Below are 22002 nucleotides of genomic sequence, written 5' to 3'. Positions count from 1 at the left end.
GAATGGCAGAGGATGCATTTCTCAGGTTTAGTGTCACCCTCAGGCTGCAGACTGCTGAGTCAGTCGCAAGTGACAAGGTCTTCTCGCCCCGCTTTCACCCTGACAGCTGAATTATTTATTAAAGCAGAGGAAAGCACAGGGGACCCTGCTAATTTCTCAATGGGGTTGTTGGCTGTCCTCACAGTACGCCGCGCAACGAAAAGACAAACCCACAAGACCGGTTTGAAATAATCTGTGAGCATGTTACCCAGTATATTTATGATATGGATCTCAGCCGCCATCCACGCAAATAAAAGTGCTCTCAGTGACTCATTGACTTGTGGCAGAGCAGATGGATCTTGTCTTTTTGAACAGATATAGGTGCTAGCTGGTTTCAAGGACACTGAATGGCGATGTGTGGGAGTCTGAATCAGACCCTTGCAGATTTATTGAGTGCACTCATGCCGTCGGATTCATCCCGCAGCCGCAGCTCGAGCTGTTTTAAAGGTTGGGGACTTTGCCAGTTGTCATCATCGGAGAGAGTGCGTCTGTGTTGGTGTCCTTTCATAAATGGCGGCAAGCCAGTGAGCCATGCAGAGGTTAACTTAGCATATGACATTCTCTCCAGCACAGAATCCCCACAAAGAAGTAAATCATGTAAAAGTGGGAGCTTACAGAGAGAGGAGACACCTGTTTCTGATGTTCATCTGCTTAAAGAGGAGCCGTTTATACATAAAGGAGCAATCTGTATCATTAAAGCTTTAAAACGCCACGTAGCCAAACTAATAACAAGTCCTTTGATACCAATTATGCAGAAATACAAGCTCTAAATGTCAAAGTGGTTTAACACGCTACAAATTTAAACAACTCACAGCAAAGCAGCTGTGCAACACATGCCTGCTTTGGGTTATCAATGAATTATTTAGCAGTTTCTTATCTATTATGTACATCAAATATAACAGATTCAATACGTAACGCCCCTGCAGCGGGTTATATATCGCACATCAATCAGCGAGGTTCAATAATCACAAGGTCAGTGGTATCAAAAATCACCTTCCTAGGGGCTTTTTGCAGACAGATATTCCTTACTGTAATGCAAAGCCCAGTTACATTATGACCCATAAAAGTCAGCCGGTTACAGGAAAAGTTTCCGCCCTTCACATAAAGACCTGAAATAAAAAATATGGCTGGAAGTAAAGTATACTTAGAACATGACTTTTTGTTTCACTTCGGTGATGTTATTAAACTTTAATGTGCTTGGCTTGTTCTTTATTTGTTTGCAAGTTTATTTTAGTAAAATTTATTGTACGTCCCAGCAAATTCTCTTAAATGTGTCAAATATAACAGGTCAGAAAACAGCAACATTTTACGATGAGCATAAAAATTAAAAGGTTGTGATTTATAGTATCATTTTGTGTATTGCTTCAACAACAAATGGACAGATAAAGGATAAAAGGAAAGAACAAGAATGATTTTAAATCCTCAGTTCCAACACAGTGATGTAGTCTCATTATTTTAACTTAATGAGCAAAAATTCTCCAGAAATTATCTTTAAGCAATCTAAGATATATGCCTTTGACTCCTGGGAAAGTAGCGTAGTTTCCTCTTTGAATAACCTCAGTCATTATGAAAAAACAGTAAATGGTGAATCATTTTTTAATACACTTTTCAGATCTCGTTGGCAACTAAAAGCACTTTCTAGTGCATCATCATGCATGCACTTCTTAAAAAAGCTCTACATACAACCACAGTCACAAACAGACAATTCAGGACCAGACTCGGATGAATTGCGGCGCTCACTTGAGAATCCACTGACGTTAAAGCATGACGCTGGCAGGAAATTAAACTTTATGGTTCTTTTCCAGTTAAACCATCAGATCCATTAAAGGTTTTAACATTCACACTGACATTTACAGAAGAAAACAAAGCATTACATATGTTAGTGTTGTGTTTTCTCCTCCTACATCAATACAGACTTTACTTGGATCACTTCATGGACAAGCAGATTTTTTTATTTAAGTTTTATTTAACCTTTATTTTACTGAGATAAAAAAAATGAGATTGAGATTCAAATTCAAAAATACTTCACTGAAACCAAATGGAGATGAAATAAAATAAAACCTTGTTGAAGGGAATCCTGGCCAAAAGACAGCAACAAATATAACACAGAAAAATAAACGGTTAAAAGAAAATGTCAAGCTGTTTATTTCCATGTATTTTTCCATACAGCTGACACTTTGTGTTTGTTTGCATGTGTTTTTCCTGAATATTAATGAGTCGTATGTCACTTAGGTTAGACTGCACAGATCTGAGTGCTTTAATTTTCTGACTAATTCTACATCCAACATATTTCTCAGTTTGTTGATTCCTTTTGCGTTGAATACAATAATAAAGGTGTCAACTGGGGCTGCAACCAATAATTATTATAGTTATTTATTATTCTGATGATTAAGATAAAAACAAAATTGGTGCATTTTATGTTTTTTATGCAATATTGGAAATATATTCAAAGATTAAAAAAACAAACAAATAATCTAATTCCTTTTTCAAATAGACATTTTATTACCCAAAATGTAATAACATAGCAGCATCTGCAGCTAAAATATGCTTCTAACATCAGCATGTGAAAAGCTCAACACTTTCTTCTTAACATCAATCAGCATAAAGTGTAGGATTAATCTCTTCATTACTTTTCAAGTAATTAATAATTGCATAAAAAATTTGTTTTTATTTTATATGAAAAATTTTTGTCCAGTTTTGAATGTGTTATTCTTTCAGCATTTGGCTTTTTTGAAGATGTATATTCCAGTAACAATCAATTACTAAATTAGTTGATAATTATTTCAATAATCGATTCATCTGGATTAATCCGATTAAACTTTTCAGCCCTAGACTGAACAGATCTGGGTGTTTTTCTGATTTTTCTAGCAAATTCCTCATCATTTGTTGCCTCTTTTTGCTTTAAATGTGGTCTTCATGACCAAAAGGTGTCAACAGGAATAAACTCGACATGTTATCTGCAGTCCTCCACTCAGGGCACACCCAGATGGATGCCGACTTGCAGCCACACACATTCACCTGCAGCCGCGCTTCGTCACAGCAACAGATGGACGGCCTTGAGGCAGAGCCAGGGAGACTTGCATTAGGGCAGAGCTGCCGGTTGATTTCTAAGATCAGGTGCGCGTCTACACAAAGGCACCTTCTGCTCTTTTCAAGTATGGTGGTTTGCTAGCCTCAGGACAAATGGGGACCCAAAACAACAGTGGCATCTGTGGCAGGTAATGATCCCCTCACCAAAAATCTGGATAATGACATACCTCGACCATTTGTTGCAGTTAAAATCACTGTTGCTCACTCGACGCTCCACGTGTGTCCTGCAGCAACATGTGCCGGAGCTGCGTGAGCGAGCGGCCCGGCCGAGCTGCAGCCATACATCAGCAGTCGGCCGGTGTTGGAGACGGGCCAGCGAGAGCAGAGCCAGATGAAATGGCTTCTGCTTTTATCTTTCGCATCCATAAATTTTGGGCTGCACACGTTGCATGAGGTCAAAGGCTGATCCGAGCACGCCGCAGCCAATAAATAATGTTGCCCTTTTTGCAGGAGCTTTTGGTTGATTCTCAATGCTAAGGTTCTTGAGACGTTGCGTTTCACGTTGCCGTTTGCTTTTAAAATATAACGGTCAAAAATAATCGTGTTCACGAGGCTTCCAGCGTAGCATCTGTTTTCATTGTCACCTTAACATTTGAATTACTCATGGTGAGTCCAAACACTTTCTTTGTGTTCTGCGGTAACTCCCATCCAAACGGTGACATTGGGTACTACAGCGAAGGTATGTTGCTTCTATAAATCAGGCTTTCCCAATACATGCTGGTAGGCCTGGGCGACATGGCTTAGAAATAAAATGTTAGATTTTTTCATATCAGATCCCATTTCAAACAATAATTTTTTTTCTCGCCTTCTTTTCTTAAAGAATAAGTTAAGAATGACAGAATATATTTTTAAAAAGTGGCTTTTATTTCAGTCATCCCTTCTGTGAGTTGGCTATGAGAATTTTTGTTTAATTACAAGAATAAAGTCATAATATCAGCAGAAAAATTGGAATTTTGCAAACAAAAAAAAACATGTTAAAATTATAAGAGAGTTATTTTGTTGATAAAAGGCTTTGACATAAGTTCAGTTTGTGGTTCTTTCTTCTAAAACAGAAACAAACACTTAAGGTTGTTTGCATGATTGATCAAAGTCCTGCCGCTGATTATTATCTGACTCTGTTGTTAAAAAACGAAGTATTTCTTTTAAGTATTATTTGTAAAACTTATTCCAGAGTACAACTTCAAAAGATGCTCAACATTCCTCAGTTTTCATGTTGGAGTTCTCATAAAATTACTACTTTATTCTCATAATGAAAAAATAAAATCATAAAACAGATGTTTGATTTATCCCAAGTCTTCCTTCCTACTTTATGTTTAATACAATTTACATAACTAGAATGTAGCATGTTGCAGTGCCTCGCATAATTATTCCAGCAAAAACAAAAACGTTTAGTGTATTTTACTGGGATTTTATGTGATAAACCAACACAAAGTAGTAGATAGTTAGTAAAAGGGAGGAAAATTCAGGGCTTGAAGGTAAAATAGGGCAAAGTACTCCTGTATATTATAATGATAATATACAGCATCTTTTTTATCTCCAAATGGCAGAAAAGCCTCAGCAGATAGAAAATAACAGAAAAACAAAGCTTGTTTGAGAGCCATTAGTCTTTAACATAAGCTGTAGGTGTGAGTGCATCTCATGCAACGTTGGGTAAAACAAGCTTGTCATTTATTTCAGTAAAGCTACTGTGGGTAGAGTATCCAGAAATTTCTCTGAAGTAACAGTACTAATCTTTTATAATAATATTGCTCAAGCAAAAATTAAAATTGAGGTGTAGAAAAACTACTAAACGTATTTCTTCCCCCCCCCCAAAAAAAAAACCATGCAGCTCGTTACTACAGCTACATGGATCACTAAATGTTTATTTGTAAAGCAAAATACTAAAATGTTTCCACTTTAAAATGATGCACTACTTTTCGTTGGCTTATCATATCAAATACTAATGAAATACATTTACGTTTGTGGTTGTACTTATAAAACTTGTTGGGCTGTTAACCAAATAAAAACAAAACAGATCTCGTTCTTAGTTCTGTTTTGCATGAAAAGCAATGTTTACATTGTGAGTTTCCCCACAGTCAATATAGCAAAATTACACTAATGTAATAAACTGTGTGTTGCGGTTATACACCTATTATAGTTAAAGTAATTTAATCTTAGTACACTGCTGTTCTCTGATTGGTTGAGCCATTGTATCAAATCATTTTAGATTAAAACTTTAGCTCAAACATAATCTTTTTACCTTGGCTTTGGTTGTTTTCTTGGATATAAAGAGTTTGTTTTTAAACTGATTAGATAGAGAGCAGGATGCCAGCAGAGCTATTGCAAAACAAAACAACTTAAAAAGATGCCAATAACCTTCATAATGGAGATTATAGCTACAGACGACTAGATGTTTTTGCAAAAACTCATCAGTTTACATAAAAGGAGTCAATAAAAACTAATTAACTATTGGCTCCTTTAAAGTGGCATCCCATTTATAGGGAATGTTTCAACAACTCAATTAGTTGTTCCAATTAAAGGGCGAGGGGTTGCCCAGTCTGGGGCTAAAGGTAACCCTTGGAAAGCTGCAGATGGCCAGACGTATGAATGAATAATGAATGAAATTCAGTTTAGTCAGATATTGGTTGATTTATTGTGGACTCCCGTTTGATTGGTGCGTAAAGCCGCATGAATTGGATCTCTGATGCTAACTCAGTTTTCAGGAAGTGAGACTTTCACTCTATTTTTGTCAAGCAAATCATGAAACCTGTTTCTGCTGGAGTGTTTGTAGCAGCGGTGTCGGTCTGGAACTGGATGATGGTTCGATAGTAATCACATTGCTGCTAACGGAGAACACATGGGGCAGACATCGCTACACACACACACACACACAGTGAACGACCTGTTCGGTACAGGCTCGGCTGACGCGCTGAAACACAATCTCCACCTGTCTGTGAGTGATCCAATGTCATGTTTCCCCACCGCTGGGGCCCGGACCATCTCCCCTCTATCTCTGGATTCAAACATCGACCATTAGCGTCTCCCCTTGATCCGCTCTCCTCTACTTTTGCTTTAGTAAACGCGATAATAGCAGCGCTGTGTTCATGTGGGTTCTGTGTTAACACTGCGGCTGTCAAAGGCCATCATGCCCCTTCAAAGGATGATGGCTCTCTAAAGTGGGCTCTCTCAGTGGCAGCCATTTTCCACTTGACTGGCCCCACACACCAAGGGGGACTGGTAGCCCCTAGCAGCTGGGCGGCTCTGGCCGCTGGGTGGGGGGAAGGAGATGAATGGCTTGATAAAAGGGGAGGGAGCTAATGGCGAGATAAGACGGCCATCTACACACATCACAGTGTTTTGTTTTTATATGTTTGGTTCAAAGATATTTGCCACAAAAACACTCCGATGCTCTCCAGGCGAGGCGGCTCGTTTATCCAGCAACAAATCGCTTTTACTGTTTATCAAATTATTAAAATGCAGATTCAGAGAAACACAGGAGTCAACAAGGAGTCTGGGTTTTAATCCACGTCAGGTTTTAATCGTCATTAGATTCCCATCCATCCATCTGTTCATCCATCCATCCATCCATTCGTCTGTCCTTCCATCCATCTGTTCATCCATTTATCCATCCATTCGTCTGTTCTTCCATCCATCTGTTCATCCATTTATCCATCCATTCGTCTATTCTTCCATCCATCTGTTCATCCATTTATCCATCCATTCGTCTGTTCTTCCATCCATCTGTTCATCCATTTATCCATCCATTCGTCTATTCTTCCATCCATCTGTTCATCCATCCATTCAGCCGTCCATCTGTTCATCAATCCATCCATCTTTCCATCCTTCTGTCTGTCTGTTCATCCGTTTATCCATTCATCTGTTCATCCATCCATTCAGCCGTCCACCTGTTTATCCGTCCGACCGTCCATCCATCTGTCTGCTCATCCGTCCATCCATCCATCCATCTATCTGTTCATCCATCCATTCATCTCTGAACCATCCATCCACCAATGAATCCATCCGTTTGTCCGCTCAGTCACCCGTCCTTTTGTTTGTCTGTTTGTCCGTCCGTCCGTCCATCCATCCATCCATCCATCTATCCATCCATCCATCCTTCCAGTGTCGGCGGATGATCAGAAATATCTCCCATAAATGTATTTATTTACCAGCCAAGCGATGGGAGTCTGTCTGTGGAACATTGTGGGATTTTGACATGAAAGACGTGTTGCAGCCCTGAACAAAGCATCGATCGGAGCGCCAGCTGAAATTTTATCTCTTGTAGAATTCTTGCAAATCTTTTGAGCCCCTCGATCATCAGCAGAGAGCCAGAGTCTCCTCAGCAGCTGGAAATCAAAGCCCACTGAGCTGCAAATATGTTTGCTTGGCCATCTGGGCTTTGTGTCAACACCCAGGGTCCACTGAGGTCTCTGTCGAGACGGAGGGAGCAGGAAGTGTTTTCATAAATCACTTCCTGACACCAAATCAAGGTGATGTGGTTGGCAGCCTGCTGCATGTGGATTGTGCTTGCTCTGGCAAAACACAGAAAGCTCTGCTGGGACTTAAGAAGCTCGGTTGCTATTTATGGCTGAAAAATAAGGATGATACTTTCCCTGAACTTTGATAATTGAAATATATTCACAGAATGTGTTAACTCTGTAAACCGCTTATTTAAAGGGGATCTATTACTCAAAATTCACATTTTGCACGTTTTTGGATTTCCATTTGGGTTTCTACTGCGTTTAAAAACAGCTCAATTGCTTAAACAGAAAACAACCATCCATTTTTTGTCAGTAAGTTAACGTTTTGGTGTCTAGAAAATGATCCGTTTCAAAAACCTCCTGATTGTTAAGTCACATTGTGCCGTTACCTAGCAACCCCAGCTGAGCTTCACCCGTCTCCTAGCAACCCAAGCGGAACTGAATCAGTATTGGTCAACTGGTTTTTCTGCTATGTGTGCTTTACAATGGCTGCTGGCAAAGACAAGTGTTTTGTTGTTGACTTACCATTCACAAATCACTTTCTTCATTCTTGTTGCTTGTGCAGGAGGTTCTACTTCTGCTTTTCAAACATACACATTGTAGGCCATGACTTGTAATAATTAAGTCGTACCCAGAAGATATGATGTTACTTATTTATATTTTTCTTCCATGTAACCAGACAAGCTCTGTGGAATTGCAGCCATTTTCACATGAGAGTGTAAACGTTGAGTTTGGGGGCGTGGCCAGCAGCATTTTATTTGGATTTAAAGTGACAAGATGCCCTAAAACAACTCATTCTGAAAGGAGCTCAAAATAAGCAGAACTGAACAGAGTAAAATCTCAATATCTAAGAGTGAGCAAAAAATGTGGTGAACATAAACCAATCCTAACCCGTTCAAGGAAGCATAATAAGTCACCTCTAAAATGTTCATGCAGCAACCTTGATTTTGCTCCCCACCCTGATGGACTAGCTCTGTACTACCCAGTGTTGAGGTAATAATTAGCTCACTGCAGCGGGGTAACAAGTTTGCACCCCCGTCCTGCTGCGCAGCTCTGTAATTGGTCCCCTCATGTGGCACAGTCGGGCCCCAGAACAAAGGGTTCCCAGAGGGGGAATCTACGCTGACCCATGCTGAACCCACCACAACAATGACAGGCAGGAAGCATTTACATATGCTGACAGACTTGTCTCTTCCTAGGGTGGAGTGCTAGGCACTTCATTAAAGCAACATCAATACCTGCTGATAGAAAACGAGGCGAGGGCCCGTGCGCATCACTGTCTGCTCCGAGACGCCGTAGTGAAATGACATGGGGCTGTCACATCTAATTTCAAATAAATAGACGACGTTTATTAAAGCGAGTGTGTGTGGAAATTGATGGGAGAGAGGCGTTGAGATGCTGTCTGAGCCGAGCCTGTCTGCATGCATCAGCAATTGGTTTACCCACAAGCTGTTCACCTGCCCATCAGCAGCCAGAATCTGCCGGCCTGCGGCACAACCAAACACATTTCCTTACTTCCTTAGCACTTCAGATGGGAGCCACAAGACATCCATTACAAGGAAACATGGAACTGTGACATTATTGGTGAACTTTGCAATGGTGATGTGTTTTTCCTCACTTTTCCTGCTTTCTTTATCATCACATTGTACCCATTATTCTCCTTGAGCTTGAGCATTTTGGTTTCTGAGGGTGCTTTCACAGCAGCTGATTCGTTTGAGGATGTCTGAATGTGTAATCAAACCCTAATGCAAAGTTAAGAAGAAAAAAAAACTCTGCTCCTCTTAAAAACTCTCTTTTCAGTTCATATTTGTGTATGTGAACACCAAGAGGACCAAGGACCGCTCCAAAAGCAAAAAGTGGACTATAGAGCAAGGCATTCTGGGTAAATACGACTTAAACTCATTAGATCTTTTTTGACTAAAGATCTAACGCTACTCCATTTTTGTTTACGTTTTGTGAAGAAGGAATTTGCGTTCTTGTCTTCTTCTATGTTTTCATAACGTATAGTCTGGTGGACTCGGTTCGATTGAGGACCAAAATTGCAACATTTGTTAAATTTTTAGTTGGTGCTGTTTGCTTTCACAGTGCAGCGTCAAACGATCCAAACTAATTCAAAAACTTGTTCCCCTCCACTGCTCTGTGACTCACTGAAGGAAACGACACAAAAACCTCTGAAGTAGACATGAGCACAACTTCCTTCTTCACAAAATGTAAACAAAAATGGAACAGCGTCAGATTTTAGCGATTGTAGGATTTCTCTTCTGTCATTAGTAAAAAATCAAGCGTCATTTCTCCTCCTATAACTAGACTATACCTATAGAAATATATATAACTTTTTAATTTAAGATGACAAAACCCAGTTTGTAAAAATATTCTATCCAGAAATTATCAAGTGACTTACTAAAGAATGCTTTGTTATTGCATTTTAGGAAATAAAATATTTATTTTCATATTTTAAAAAGTGTAACATAATATATTTTTAATATTATATATTTAAGATGTAAGTGGTTAAACAAAAAGTTTTCATCCAATATCTTTTATGTGATTAATCATCAGAATAATCGGTTAATAAAATACTCGTTAGTTGCAGCACTACAGTCAGTCTTTTGCAGTTACAGTATTGCAGACATTGAAATTGCTGCACTGATTATGATTGGAAACATTGTGCAGCTCTGCTTGAGAGTTACAGCAAATATCCGCCCTCTCTTTGCAGCTGTGCTTCAAAGCAGAACCCTGCAGTCGTGCAAAGTCACGCACCAGTGACACATCTGTCGATTCAGCAGCCATGCTGCAGGAGTGCAGGTGGGTTCCTCCATCCATTGCATCACGCGGCTGCAAATTTGTTCCCTTACCCAGTTGAAGGAAGGGTAAATCCTGCTTCCATTTAACATGCTGCTCATTTAGCTGAGAGGCTCTGTGGCTGGCGGGAGGGAAGGACGGAAAGAGGAGGGCTGAGGGGGGAGCTGTGTTTGTGTCGAGGGCTGGGGGGACTCTTTGGGAGGTGTCGACCTGAGCAGATGGACTTCTCAGTGGCGTAGTAAGTGGAGTTTTCACATGGCAGAGGAGACTGCAGGATCTCACAGGACCGGGACGCAGCGTCCAGGTGGCCGCGGCCCCTCCTGACCAGCTGGAGCAGCGATGGGACCATCTGACACTCCAAGGGAAATGATACACTTTTCTTTTGCTGCTTTGTTATTTCCCCACACACAAAAGCCCAGAGCCAATCAAGGAGTTTAGCTAATCAAGCGTAAAGAAAATCCTTTTGATTGCATGCAAGCATCCAAGGTCATGTTCACTGAAGAGGAGCAGGTCTGACAAACACTGAGCCTGATCTTTCTCTGCTCTCATTTTTAGACCCAAATTAGAAATATGGTTGAGTTGAATTAGGGCAAACTAACATTGTTGTCATCTCTAGATTTCGTAGTACTGTGTAGCTGTAACAATAAGAATAATTCTCCAATGCAGAAAAAAGCTAAATGTGTCAGGTCAGGTTAATTATCAGCAAGACGGCAGGTTAACGGTGCTGTTCAACTCATCAGTAGAAAATTCTTGTTTAGAAGAAACTCAAATGTCAGTTTCTTTTCTAATGCCCTGCTTTGTTGCCGTGGTTACATGTTGAAACAACTGTTGGAAAGTAAAGAAGTTCAAGCAACAATCGTTCCAGCTGCACATCATTACAAACCAGAGGGAATAATTGTCCAAACAAGCATGAAATTCAACCCAAAAAATTGTGGACAGAAATCTACAGAGAGAGAAAAATCAGGACTAACGTGACGGAGCTGCTCTGACCTGCTGCCACCATCAGCAGCGCAATTCTAGAAAATGAAATAAACTAAAGTTTGTGGTTGCATTGCGACAAAATGTGACATAGACACAGTAGCTGGTTATCTTTCCTTTGTCGCCTCTGCTTCAACCTTCTGCTAACACACACATTTTTTTTTTTTAAGGGGATCTGTTTTGCAAAATTCACGCACATTTTCATTTGTCCATTTTCTTCTACAAACTGCCCAAGTTCTTAAAAAAAACACACAGGGAGTAAGTGAATGATTTTTGATGTCTGGAAAATGAGCAGTTTCAAAAACATCCCGATTGTTAACATTTGATAGGCATTGCGCCATTAACTGGCAACCCCAGCTGAGCCCAGGCCTGTTACCTAGCAACCCAAATGGAGTTCCAGCATGTTTGGTCAACTGGTTTTGCCACTGTATGCGCTGCTGGAAAAGACGAGTGTTTTGTTGTTGATTTATCATCCAGAAACCACTTGCTGCAATCTACCTGGCCGTGCAGGAGGCTCTACTTCTGCTTTTCAACAGTTGTATATTTGTGCATCTGTTTGCAGCCATTTTCACGTGTGTGTGTAAACGTTGAGTTGGGTGGCCTGACAAGAGACCCTAAAATAACTCATTCTGAAATATTATTATCCAAGAATGATTTTGTGCAATAAAAAGTAATGAACATGTTTTGTGTTGCCCATGTAGACATTCCGGGTCGCCTTTAAGATTTTGTACAACCCCATTCTGCAAACTCGCATCTGCAGCCGTGTGCAGTGATTTCTGCTCGGTTTGTACACGCTGCAATGTGGATTCAGCAAATCCAAGTGAGAAAGTCCCATCTGTGCTTCTCCTCCACTGATCCCGAGCCCCGCAGGCTGCGTAGGGCTAATTGTGGCCTTCCTTATCTTTTTGTTTTTACTCCGTGTCGGGGTCAAAAAAGCTCCCAAGTGACCAGCGGCAGGAGCAACAGCCATCGGCCCCCGCTGAGCGTCAGTAATTAGACTCCTCCCCCCGGCCCACAGGCCTCGGCCGGGGATCCTCTCGCTCTCCGACTGAAGGGTCAGGACGGAGAACAGCTGCTGAGGGGAAACCACCCTCTGGTCCTCGTGGTTCTCCTCGAAACGCTGGCGGCTCCGTCTTTCAGATATTTCATGGAATGGGTCGTCCAATTCCTGATTATTGGGTATTTTACTCTTCTGGGACGGTTTGTTATCTCCCCTGCATGTCGTTTAACGTTAAAATAAGTTGTTGGTTTTAAGTAGTAAAGTGGGAGGGAAACATTTTTAGCCCAACTTGCAATATGCAAAATCATTTATGAAATATATAATAGTGGATTTATCACAGAAGTTGAATTTTTTTTAATATTGCTGCAACAGTGTGTCAGCAACATGTTGCAGAAATCTGTTGGAGCCTATTTGTTGTTGTTCTTCATAGATTAGATCAGGGATGTCCAAAGTGTGGCGCTGGGCCACTTAATGGCCCTCGACTGCAATTCAAGAATGGGACAAATTTTTCCCTCCACAACAAAAGCGGTTGATAGAGATGGTGATTATTTTATTTTTTATTATTATAGACAAAAAAGTTACGTTCAAACATAAAATATTCATCTTTTAAAAAGCAGGCTTTTTCCATTTTCTTTAATTTCATCGTAAATCTAAATTTCACCCTATTTATTCAGTGACTTTTACTCTAAAGCAAACTTTAATTTATTGAATTGGTTCATTAGATTTGACCAAATACAGAATGTGTTTTCAGAGAAAGAGTGACTATAATCCTTTACTTGTGCTGAGAAAAGATCAGCTTCTGTAAATTTTGTTCCAGTTTAGTAACAAATCATCTGCAGACTGGATGTCTGTCTTAATGAGGCAAACATGCAGAAGTGATTTTCTAGTTTTGCTTTCCTACATGAAAAATTGAGCTGCTTAGTTTTATTAAAATATTGCAAATTAAAGAAGAAAGTGACAGTTTTTGACCCATTGGTAGTTTTGACTTTATGATTTTGTGACTAAACTTTTGTCACCCTGGATTAGATTAAAACAGCCACAGCTAACTAAATCTAGAGACGCATTGAATATAATTTGGTGCCAGTTTTCAATCCCATATAACATTGTAACTTTTCAGCCTGATTATTTAATATTAGAAGCAGAGGTCTGTGAAAAAGAAGCATTGCTGAAAATCAAGTTTTATTTTTATTTTATAGCAACCACAAAATTACTACAGAGATGTTTTAATTATAAAGTCATATATTTTATTTCAGTGCAGTTAGCATCACTGTACAGTGGACACATGTTTATTTGCAGATTTTTCAGAGCATTTCTAAAATATTTGACAAAAAAATGCAATATTAATTTTCATTTTAGAGTCAATAAAGTATCTTTGAATTTGAATGTAATTGAATATTCAATGTTTATGATTAACTGGGTTTCTGCACAGTCTAAACAAAATCTTTAAAAATTATTTCATTTAATAATCTCAATGCTGTGCCTTAGAAATCTTAAATAAGGTCAGATGATCTGTAATTGTTCCTAAATTATATTTAAATATATTTGAAATGTGTGTTTATTCATCCATTGTTCTCCTTTAGCTTTTTTACACTGTATTTAGGTACTGAAATTATTCTTCAGTAAGATCATTCCCAGAGCTGAAAAACATTTTAAATTAACAAAGCTGCATTTTATATGAGATATTAAATAAAATTAAACACATTTTTTATCTTTATTGCAGCTCATAACTTTTAATCAGGATTAAAAGGCCCTAAATTAAACACATTCAACCTTGAAGAAACTTTTATAATCTGGCTACAACACACTGGATGAAGGTGGTGATTGAGATTAAAAGCAAAATTAGGAGTAAAAATCACAATTTCACCTGAAATGTTGATTTAGATGTAAAGAAGAATAGTTTAAGTTATTAAGTTGCAAAGTGCTTTAAAATGTTGAGGTTACAGGTGGAATCGATGCGTTTCACTGACGAGTGTATTTGTCTTTTAAAAGTGTGTTTGTGACATCTGCTGGTCAGAAAGTACAATGCAGGATCCGTCCATTCAGTAGATACTCACTTTAAAGGTTATAGATTTTCTCTGCATAAAAGTAAACATTTATACAAACTTAGCAGAGTGAAAATTATCAGCATCAGTCATGATTTTTGTCCTGTGAACTGATGGCAGACGGTTCTTGGGTTTTAGATTATCACCTACGGAAGGCTGTGTTTTTAAAAGTAATAACATTAATAATAATAATAATCTGAAATTATTGCACAAGAAGTCATGGAGCTTTTAGAGACAGAGTAATAGAGCCAAGTTTAAGAACAAATAATAAAATAAAATTATGAGAATGAAGTAAAAATAATACAAGAATAAAGTCGTAAATTTGACAGAAACGCTGCCTTACCACTGTGGTGTGAAATTGTGAAATTGATATTTGGTTTTACAAATAAGGAAATGGTTAATCTCTTAAGACATCAGAATAACATTATTATAATAACCGGATGCTGACATGTTTAATACAACCTTACTTTTGGTAATTTTGGTAATTTTATTCTCAAAATATTATGACATTACAACTTTATCTACGTATTATGTTGACTATTTTTTGTAATATTATGACTTTACTCATGTGATTCTGTGACTTTATTCTCATATTACTGCTGTACTGCTACAACTTTATTCTGCTAATATTGACTTTATTCTCCTAACATTAGGACTTTATTTGCTTATTATTTTGACTTTATTTTCACACAACTTCATTCTAACTTTCTTGTAATTTCATGTCATTTTTTTGTAAATTTATTTTTGAATTGGTGTGCATAAAACTGACATGACACTGTCATAAATATAACACCTGTTATGAACATGAAGGAGTCTTCATGAATATTTATGACTGTTGTCATGAAGCGTAATTAGGTGAATAATGGCACTTTTAATGCAAAGTTCAGACTTTTAATGGACTTTTGAAGCAGGTTCCAATGAAACTTTGCATTAACAGTGTCATTATTTACAGAATGAATGAAGACTGCCTCATGTTCATAACAGGTGTTATGTTTATGACACTGTCATGTCAGTCTTATGCACACCCCTTCATAATAAAGTGTTACCTCTTATTTTTATTTTTTCTTAGCCTAGCCCTAACACTCTGTCGTACATTTTGGCGTTTTGCTGCTATAAAGTAATTAAATACACAAATGTCCTGAAGTGCAGATCTGTTTTTGTACTTGAGAGTCTTGAGACGTTCAGGCCGACTGTCATAACGGACACTCGGTGTTGCAGAAGTCTCCCGACTTGAAGAGCCGGTAAACGTTAACCATCGGGAACATGGTGACGGAGCCGACCAGCGAGCCCATCTGTGCTGCAGCTCCACACCACACGAGGGCGCTGTGGCTGCGGTCTCTCAGGATGACTCCCACCATCACCTTAACGTAAGACATCGTCCCAGTGAACAAGAGCCAAGAGAGCACCTGGTGGGGATAAAACACCTGCTTATCTCAGTGTTAAACGGGAACATAGTGACACAATTAAACGTCGTTTCGTCATCAGCCGTGATGAAGGAGCTGAACGTTATCACCTTTCTGATAAAAACACTGATAAATAATGACTCAGTGATTTCACTCACAATGATGGCCTCTCCCAGAGCAGACCCACGCAGCAAAGGACAGGGACTCAGAGCCGCCATGGCCATGTTGTAGCCCCCGAAGCCTGTACCCAGCAAGGTCAGGAATCTAAGAAACATCAGAGACCTGAAGACAAACAAAGGCAGTCAGCTGCAGTCTCCTGATACAAATGAAAGACTAAAGCAGGTTATCTTTTGAATATCCACTTTGATTTTACAGGAACAATCGTCGATTAATTTAGTAATTGATTAATCGTTAACTAAAATAGAGTATCTTCAGTCAGAGGCTTCTTCAGATTTACTGTAATACAGACTGCTACCAGAGATCTTTCCTGTCTTTCAACCGGTTCAAAGTCAGCAAAAAAATAAATAAAAAATACCTTTGGCCATCTAATTATTAATAAATTAATTTTAAAAAGAGTTATCAGGTTATTCCTGATGTTAAGCCAAGCAGAAATGACTCAACTTTTCACATTTTGATGTTAAAAGTATTTTTTCTCTGAAGATACATCCTTTGCTGCAAACAATCAAGCACTAAAGCAATGCTATATTATGTTATGTAAATGTTTATTTTCTTATTTGTAGAAGGAATTTGATTGCTTGTTTGCATCTTTTAATGTATTTCTAATATTGGATGAAAAGGGCTTAAATGCTTAAATGAAAAATTTTAAAATATGCAAATCTTCTCATCTGATTAATTGATAAATTGTAAGGATAATTGATAGATTACTTGATAACAAAAATAATTGTTAGCTGTAGCCCTAATCTGAAGTTACGATGTCTTCAGTATATTGTTAGCACAGTTCGTAGCATTGTTGCTTTACAGAAAGAAAGTCCTGGGTTTGAATCCCTGCATGGAGTCTTTCTGCATGAAGTTTGTGTTAAAGTAATCATTTTAAGTATTATTATTATTATTATTATTATTATTATTAAGTAACACACAGACTAACAGTTTGGAGACGCCTTGCCAAAGTCCCGGATTGATTCTGAGGAGAAAATAAATGTTTTGGGAACTAAAAATTAGGTTGATGGCAAAGTGTAGCTGATCACTAAAGATAAATAGTCAGTATACCAGAAGAGGCATGCAGAAAGCTTATGATAATGTTTTGAATGAAAATAATTTTAAATCTGCCAGGGGTATGAATATTTTTAGTCAGTACACTAAAACAAATTTTTGTTGCTATAATCAAACCTGGTGACAAATTTATCTTTTTTCTGGTGACCTTTCAAAGGAAATGACTTATGATTAAAAAAAGACTTTTGTAGAGTTTTTTATAAACCTGAGAAAGAAACCAAATAGTCTCCCCAGATAGCAATGTGATGTGATGTAGAGACAGCTGTCTGAAGCAAAGCGACTCCACAGAAACGCAACCCCACAACCCGCAGAGCCTGGGGAATTTATGACTAATGTCCTGATGATGCACTGCGCTGTCAACACAGTCATGGGAAAAAATTAAACGCACTCCGTGATTCACTGGCTTGTGGCACCACCATTAGCTGCAGTAAGTGGAAAATTTGGTCCTCCTTGTTTCAGGTAAAATCTTCAGACATTTTTTTATACAAAACTGTTAAAACGTAACAAAACCAGAAAAATAAACCTTTTTTGCAGATAAAGTGTCGAAATTGGACCTTAACGGTGTGTTTTTGTGCAAATTACTTTTGTGTAGACTTGTTTAATTCTTGCTTAGTGCTGCGCTACTTGGGTTGAACCATAAGCATCACACACAAGGGGGAATGTGGATGTTTTAACACTGTGACTTTTTATGCAGTTTTGCTCAAAAACTGCATTTCTGCATCGCTGGCTTCATGCCACCAAGCTGATCATGAAGTGAAACTAATGTGAGCACATATATTCATGCAAACAAACAATAATTTGTGGTGTTTTGCATTTATATCTCACAGTCGGTAGCTAAATTCACGTCTGACATTCCTGCTTCTCATCTATGGAACACCTAGAAGGCCAGAAATATGTGTCTTTCAAAGCACGTTGACACACAAAACCAACTGTGTTCACTATGTCATCCAATCAGAGTATTCTTGGATGAAAAAGAACCAATCACAACCCACAAATCACTTCTCACTGTTAAACTTTGCCACGCCCCTCAGTGTATATTGGCTCCGCCCACTTTGGTGGAATTTTTCTAATTTGTCTGTTAGTAGGATTATAGATTGATGTATTGCTTCCGTAGTAGATTGAAAGAGAAATGACTAAATTTCTGCCAAAATAAATCAGAAAATTTGTGAATAATCTTTCTAGAAAGAACAGGGACATTTCTAAGCTCCAAAAGTCAAAAGTTTGCAAGAAGGAAAATTAGAAATTTTGAGATTAACCTCAAAAAATTTCTAGAAAAAAATTTCAAAATTTTCAACATTTTATTTATTTATTTATTTTAGAATATTTCTGAGATTTTTCACAACATTTCTGAGATTTTTTGGGCAGAAATTTAGATTTTTTTCCCCCATCTACAATGGCCCTAATACGCCGTTGTAGTGTTATGCTTTTACAGTAACACCACAGCATTTCCATCTGGTTGATGGAAATGCACACCATTATTCATTTTTCTTTTGCTTTTCTTTTACTTCTTTGCTGATGTTCTTTGGGACATTGACACAGGATGGGGGGTTGAAGTCGACCCACCAAAATGACTCCTCTGGTCCGACTCTGGAGGTAATCATAGATCTGTGACTACCATGAGCTCCAAGGCTAAATCTGGATTTCAGAACTACTGCGACATAATGACACAGCACAGTCTATTTGTGCCTGATTAGATTATCTGATCAGATGACTCTGATGTAGATCATACCACGAGGAAATTGGTTCAACTTCAGTAGGATTTGAGGTACTAAATGTATTCAGGCAGCCTGCAGGACAGGCATGATACTTGGATCACCCAGATACAGTGGAAATTCCCTCAAAATGATTCGTCAGTGTATTGCTCAAGTGAATGCTGAAAGTTATGAGCCACTTCTCTTTGGTGGCTCTGAAAGCACGCAGCCTGTGAACCTACCAGATCAACTTGGATATGGATTTTTAAAAAAAGCCAAAATCATCACCTCAATTTGTGTATCATGGCCAAACTTTTCTATGTTGGTCTAATTTGTCCAAATGTCAGTGAACCAGAAATCTTGAAGTTCCTGCAGTTGCAAGTTGGCAAATTCCTGATGGAGAAACTTCTTTTTGCAACTTTTCCAAATAATAAGCCAAAATGTGCTTTCAGTCTTTTTCTCATTTTCTTCTGAACATCCCAGAATTTGCTGGGATGCAATGTCTTAAATGTTTTTTTCAATTTTTCACAATCTTTCTCTCCACAGCCTGTCTGAGTTCAGTTTTTTCATTGCTGGCTTGTTTTGCTTGTTAATCAACAGAAGTTGATTTATAGCACCTGACTTCTGTTTTTCTTATGAAATCCAATATAAGCAGCAAGGGTCCTCTTGTTATTCCGCATTACTAATTACTCTACCTGTAGAGCAAGGGTGTTTAAAGTGAGGTGTGGGGGCCATTTGCGGCCCCTCGACTTATTTTATCTGGCCTCCCAAACACAATTCTATAAATTAGGGCCAAACTACGACTTTTAAATCAAAATCTACTCACAGAAATGTTAGATGCAAAACAAAGTGACAAACAAACAAAGCTTTTCCTATTTTCATGGTAAGTAGAACCACATCTGCTCATTGATTTATACTCTAAATTACTGCTTTTCATTGCTGTATTAAAACTTGGATAAATACAGCAAGTCTTTTCAAATGTTCCTGTTTTTACTTTTCAGTTTTTTCTCAATCAAACCTGTTTGGACCTGTTTCTCCCCCCAAAAAATCAGATTACTTTATGTTTAATTAAAATAATCCATGCATAATTTGTGGCTGAGTAGATGAAAAAAGCAGTATTTTTGGTGATTTTGTTTTTTAAAAATAATATATTTTTGGGCAGCTCGTACATGACAAAAAGTTTGTACACACTTACTGTAGCGTCAACGCTTTGCGGTGCTTCATGTTTCATGAGTTTCATGACTTAAATTCTGTAAAGAGTATTTTTTTTACCTGTTCTGGAAGAACATTGCAATAGTGCAGGCCACTGGGTTGGCCACTGAGGCCAAAGCTGCAGACAGATGATAGGCAAGATTCCCATACGACATGCAGGAGTACGTCTGGACCGATGGCAGCAGTCCATTAGTCAGAGCGTTGACCCAAACCACTAGGAGGTACATGAAGACCAGCTGGGAAATGGAGTGTTGTGGTTCAGCCAGCAGAGCTTTGGTCTTCTCTTCTCCCTGCTCACTTTTCTTGCCATCAGTTTCTGCTGCTGGGTTGTCCAGCCCAGAGCTGACCGTGCCCACCGTGTCCGGCACAAGGTTTTCCGTAGACAGCTCGTATGTCCTAGGCAGCCTGTTCAGCCCAACGAACGCAGCCAAGCTAATGCACATCATGGCCGCCAGGAAGGAGAAGAACACCTGTGTGGAGAAGTTTGGAGGAAGGTACTGTGTTTGCAATGACCACACTTCCTCGTCTGAGTGGTTTCCTGCCGCGTGAGAGCTGTTGACACACTTGGTCATGCCGACGCCCTGCGCCAAAGCAATGATCCCGGGGATGAAACCACTCAGCCCTTCTCCAATGAAGTAGGTGGTGATGTATTTAGCTGGAAGCTGCATCATAAAAGGCAGGAATGTCACTGAAGATGTGCAGTCCACCAGAGAGAGGAAGAAGGTGATGATGAAGAAGGCGGTGCTGCGCGACGCCCCCGCCACAACCGTTGTTTTGTCCCAGAAGAAGACGAGCAGGATGCAGGAGACGATGCCGATGGCGAGGACGGAGTAAATGACGGCTCGCTCGTTGAGACGACCGGGGCACAGTTTGTGCATGAGGGTGACCAGCAGGGGGCCCAGGTTGGCCAGCTGGATGATGACCGTGAGGTATGAGGGGAGCTCCCAGCCTTCAGGCAGAGCGTTGACGATGAGGGGAAGCTCCACCCACAGGCCGTTCACCGCCACCCAGGAGCCCAGGCCAAAGGCGCAGGCCAGGAGGTGCACTTGCAGCGCCATGCTTCAGCTGGATCCGCCTAGAGGTCTGTCATACCTACAGGGGGAAACGCAGAGACATGAAGACGATAGAGCTGAAAGCTTCATTTGCTTATTGGAGTTCAGGCTTTACTTTAACACAGCTCACTGAACTGACAGGAAGAGGAGTAGTGCTACTGAAGAAAAAAAATGATTCTGACTTTAACCTCAAAATTCAGATTTTTTTCCACAATTGTCTTTTCCCCTCAGAATTATGCCTTTAATCAGAATTATGCATTTAATTTCAGAATTCTGACTTTTTCTCCTCCAAATTATGTTTTTAATCTCAGAATTTAGATTTTTTTTTTTTTTTACTCCTAATTCTGACTTTAATCTCAGAATTCTGACATCTACCCTTTATTAATGTTATCCAGGCTAATTTTAGTCTGGCAGCTTATTTTAATTAGCTTCACAATTAGTTATTTAAGCCAAAAGCATAGAATAGATGCCTCACGGCTCTTATTTTGAAGTTTTGGAGGAAATTGTGTCATTAATTTATTGATTTAAGTAGAGTACATTCTGCACGTCTCTCTAGGTTTCACTTTTCTCTAAAATGTTCAAAACTACAACAAAAACTTCAGAGCAAAACTTTATGTGCTCTGATTTTCTGTCAGTTCAGGAAATCAATCACTCAGGCGACTGCTGGGTGTTTAAACGTACTTACAAGTTTCTGCAGTTCCTCAAAGCGCCGCACCAGACCGTCTGTCATTGTACGAGGAGACAAAGAGGTCGGCCACGTCTCTGCGCAAACATGCTGCTACTGAGTGGGTCAGAGTCCGCTGCAGCAGCTCCTGTAATCAACGTGGGCCGGGCCTAAGCCTGCACTTTCTTCACTGCTGATAAGGAAGTCAAACCTCTCTGGGTCAAAATCAGAACCATTTTGGGTCAGGTCAACATCCTGAATGTTCTTAAAGGGGCAGTGTGCCAAAACGTACCAATAAAACCCACCAACAAGCTGTTAGAATATTAATTAGGAAGCTATGTTTGG

General features: G+C 39.2%; 1 protein-coding gene and 1 long non-coding RNA gene across 3 annotated transcripts in view; one reads left to right on the top strand and one right to left on the bottom strand.

The window, feature by feature from the left end:
* LOC103139109 (uncharacterized) overlaps positions 1-15705 on the top strand; it is a 69051-nt gene extending 53346 nt beyond the window's left edge. For both annotated transcript variants that reach the window (XR_476366.2, XR_001662313.1), the window contains exons 3-5: positions 9387-9468; positions 10300-10388; positions 15624-15705. This is a non-coding gene — a long non-coding RNA (uncharacterized LOC103139109). The remainder of the gene's footprint in view (positions 1-9386; positions 9469-10299; positions 10389-15623) is intronic.
* slc52a3-1 (solute carrier family 52 member 3-1) lies at positions 15464-21953 on the bottom strand. Its single transcript, XM_007553592.2, has 4 exons — positions 21679-21953; positions 20002-21033; positions 15967-16090; positions 15464-15811 (listed from the first exon to the last, which is right to left on the bottom strand). The coding sequence occupies exons 2-4, from the start codon at positions 20997-20999 to the stop codon at positions 15599-15601; spliced, it is 1335 nt and encodes a 444-aa protein (XP_007553654.1). The 5' UTR covers positions 21000-21033; positions 21679-21953; the 3' UTR covers positions 15464-15598.
* Between the last annotated feature and the right edge of the window lie 49 nt (positions 21954-22002).

The sequence above is a fragment of the Poecilia formosa genome, unplaced genomic scaffold (genome assembly GCF_000485575.1).
Source record: "Poecilia formosa unplaced genomic scaffold, Poecilia_formosa-5.1.2 Scaffold57, whole genome shotgun sequence".
Taxonomy (NCBI): domain Eukaryota; kingdom Metazoa; phylum Chordata; class Actinopteri; order Cyprinodontiformes; family Poeciliidae; genus Poecilia; species Poecilia formosa.
The sequence above is the reverse complement of the archived record's forward strand: the minus strand, read 5'-3'. Positions and strand labels throughout refer to the sequence as shown.

Excerpts from the sequence above, each read along its gene's own strand:
- slc52a3-1 (XM_007553592.2), bottom strand. The coding sequence starts at position 20,999 with ATGGCGCTGCAAGTGCACCTCCTGGCCTGCGCCTTTGGCCTGGGCTCC. Across the intron at positions 16,091-20,001 it reads GCAATGTTCTTCCAGAACAG|GTCTCTGATGTTTCTTAGAT; the intron begins GTAAAAAAAATA and ends GTTTGTCTTCAG. Across the intron at positions 15,812-15,966 it reads CTCTGGGAGAGGCCATCATT|GTGCTCTCTTGGCTCTTGTT; the intron begins GTGAGTGAAATC and ends TATCCCCACCAG.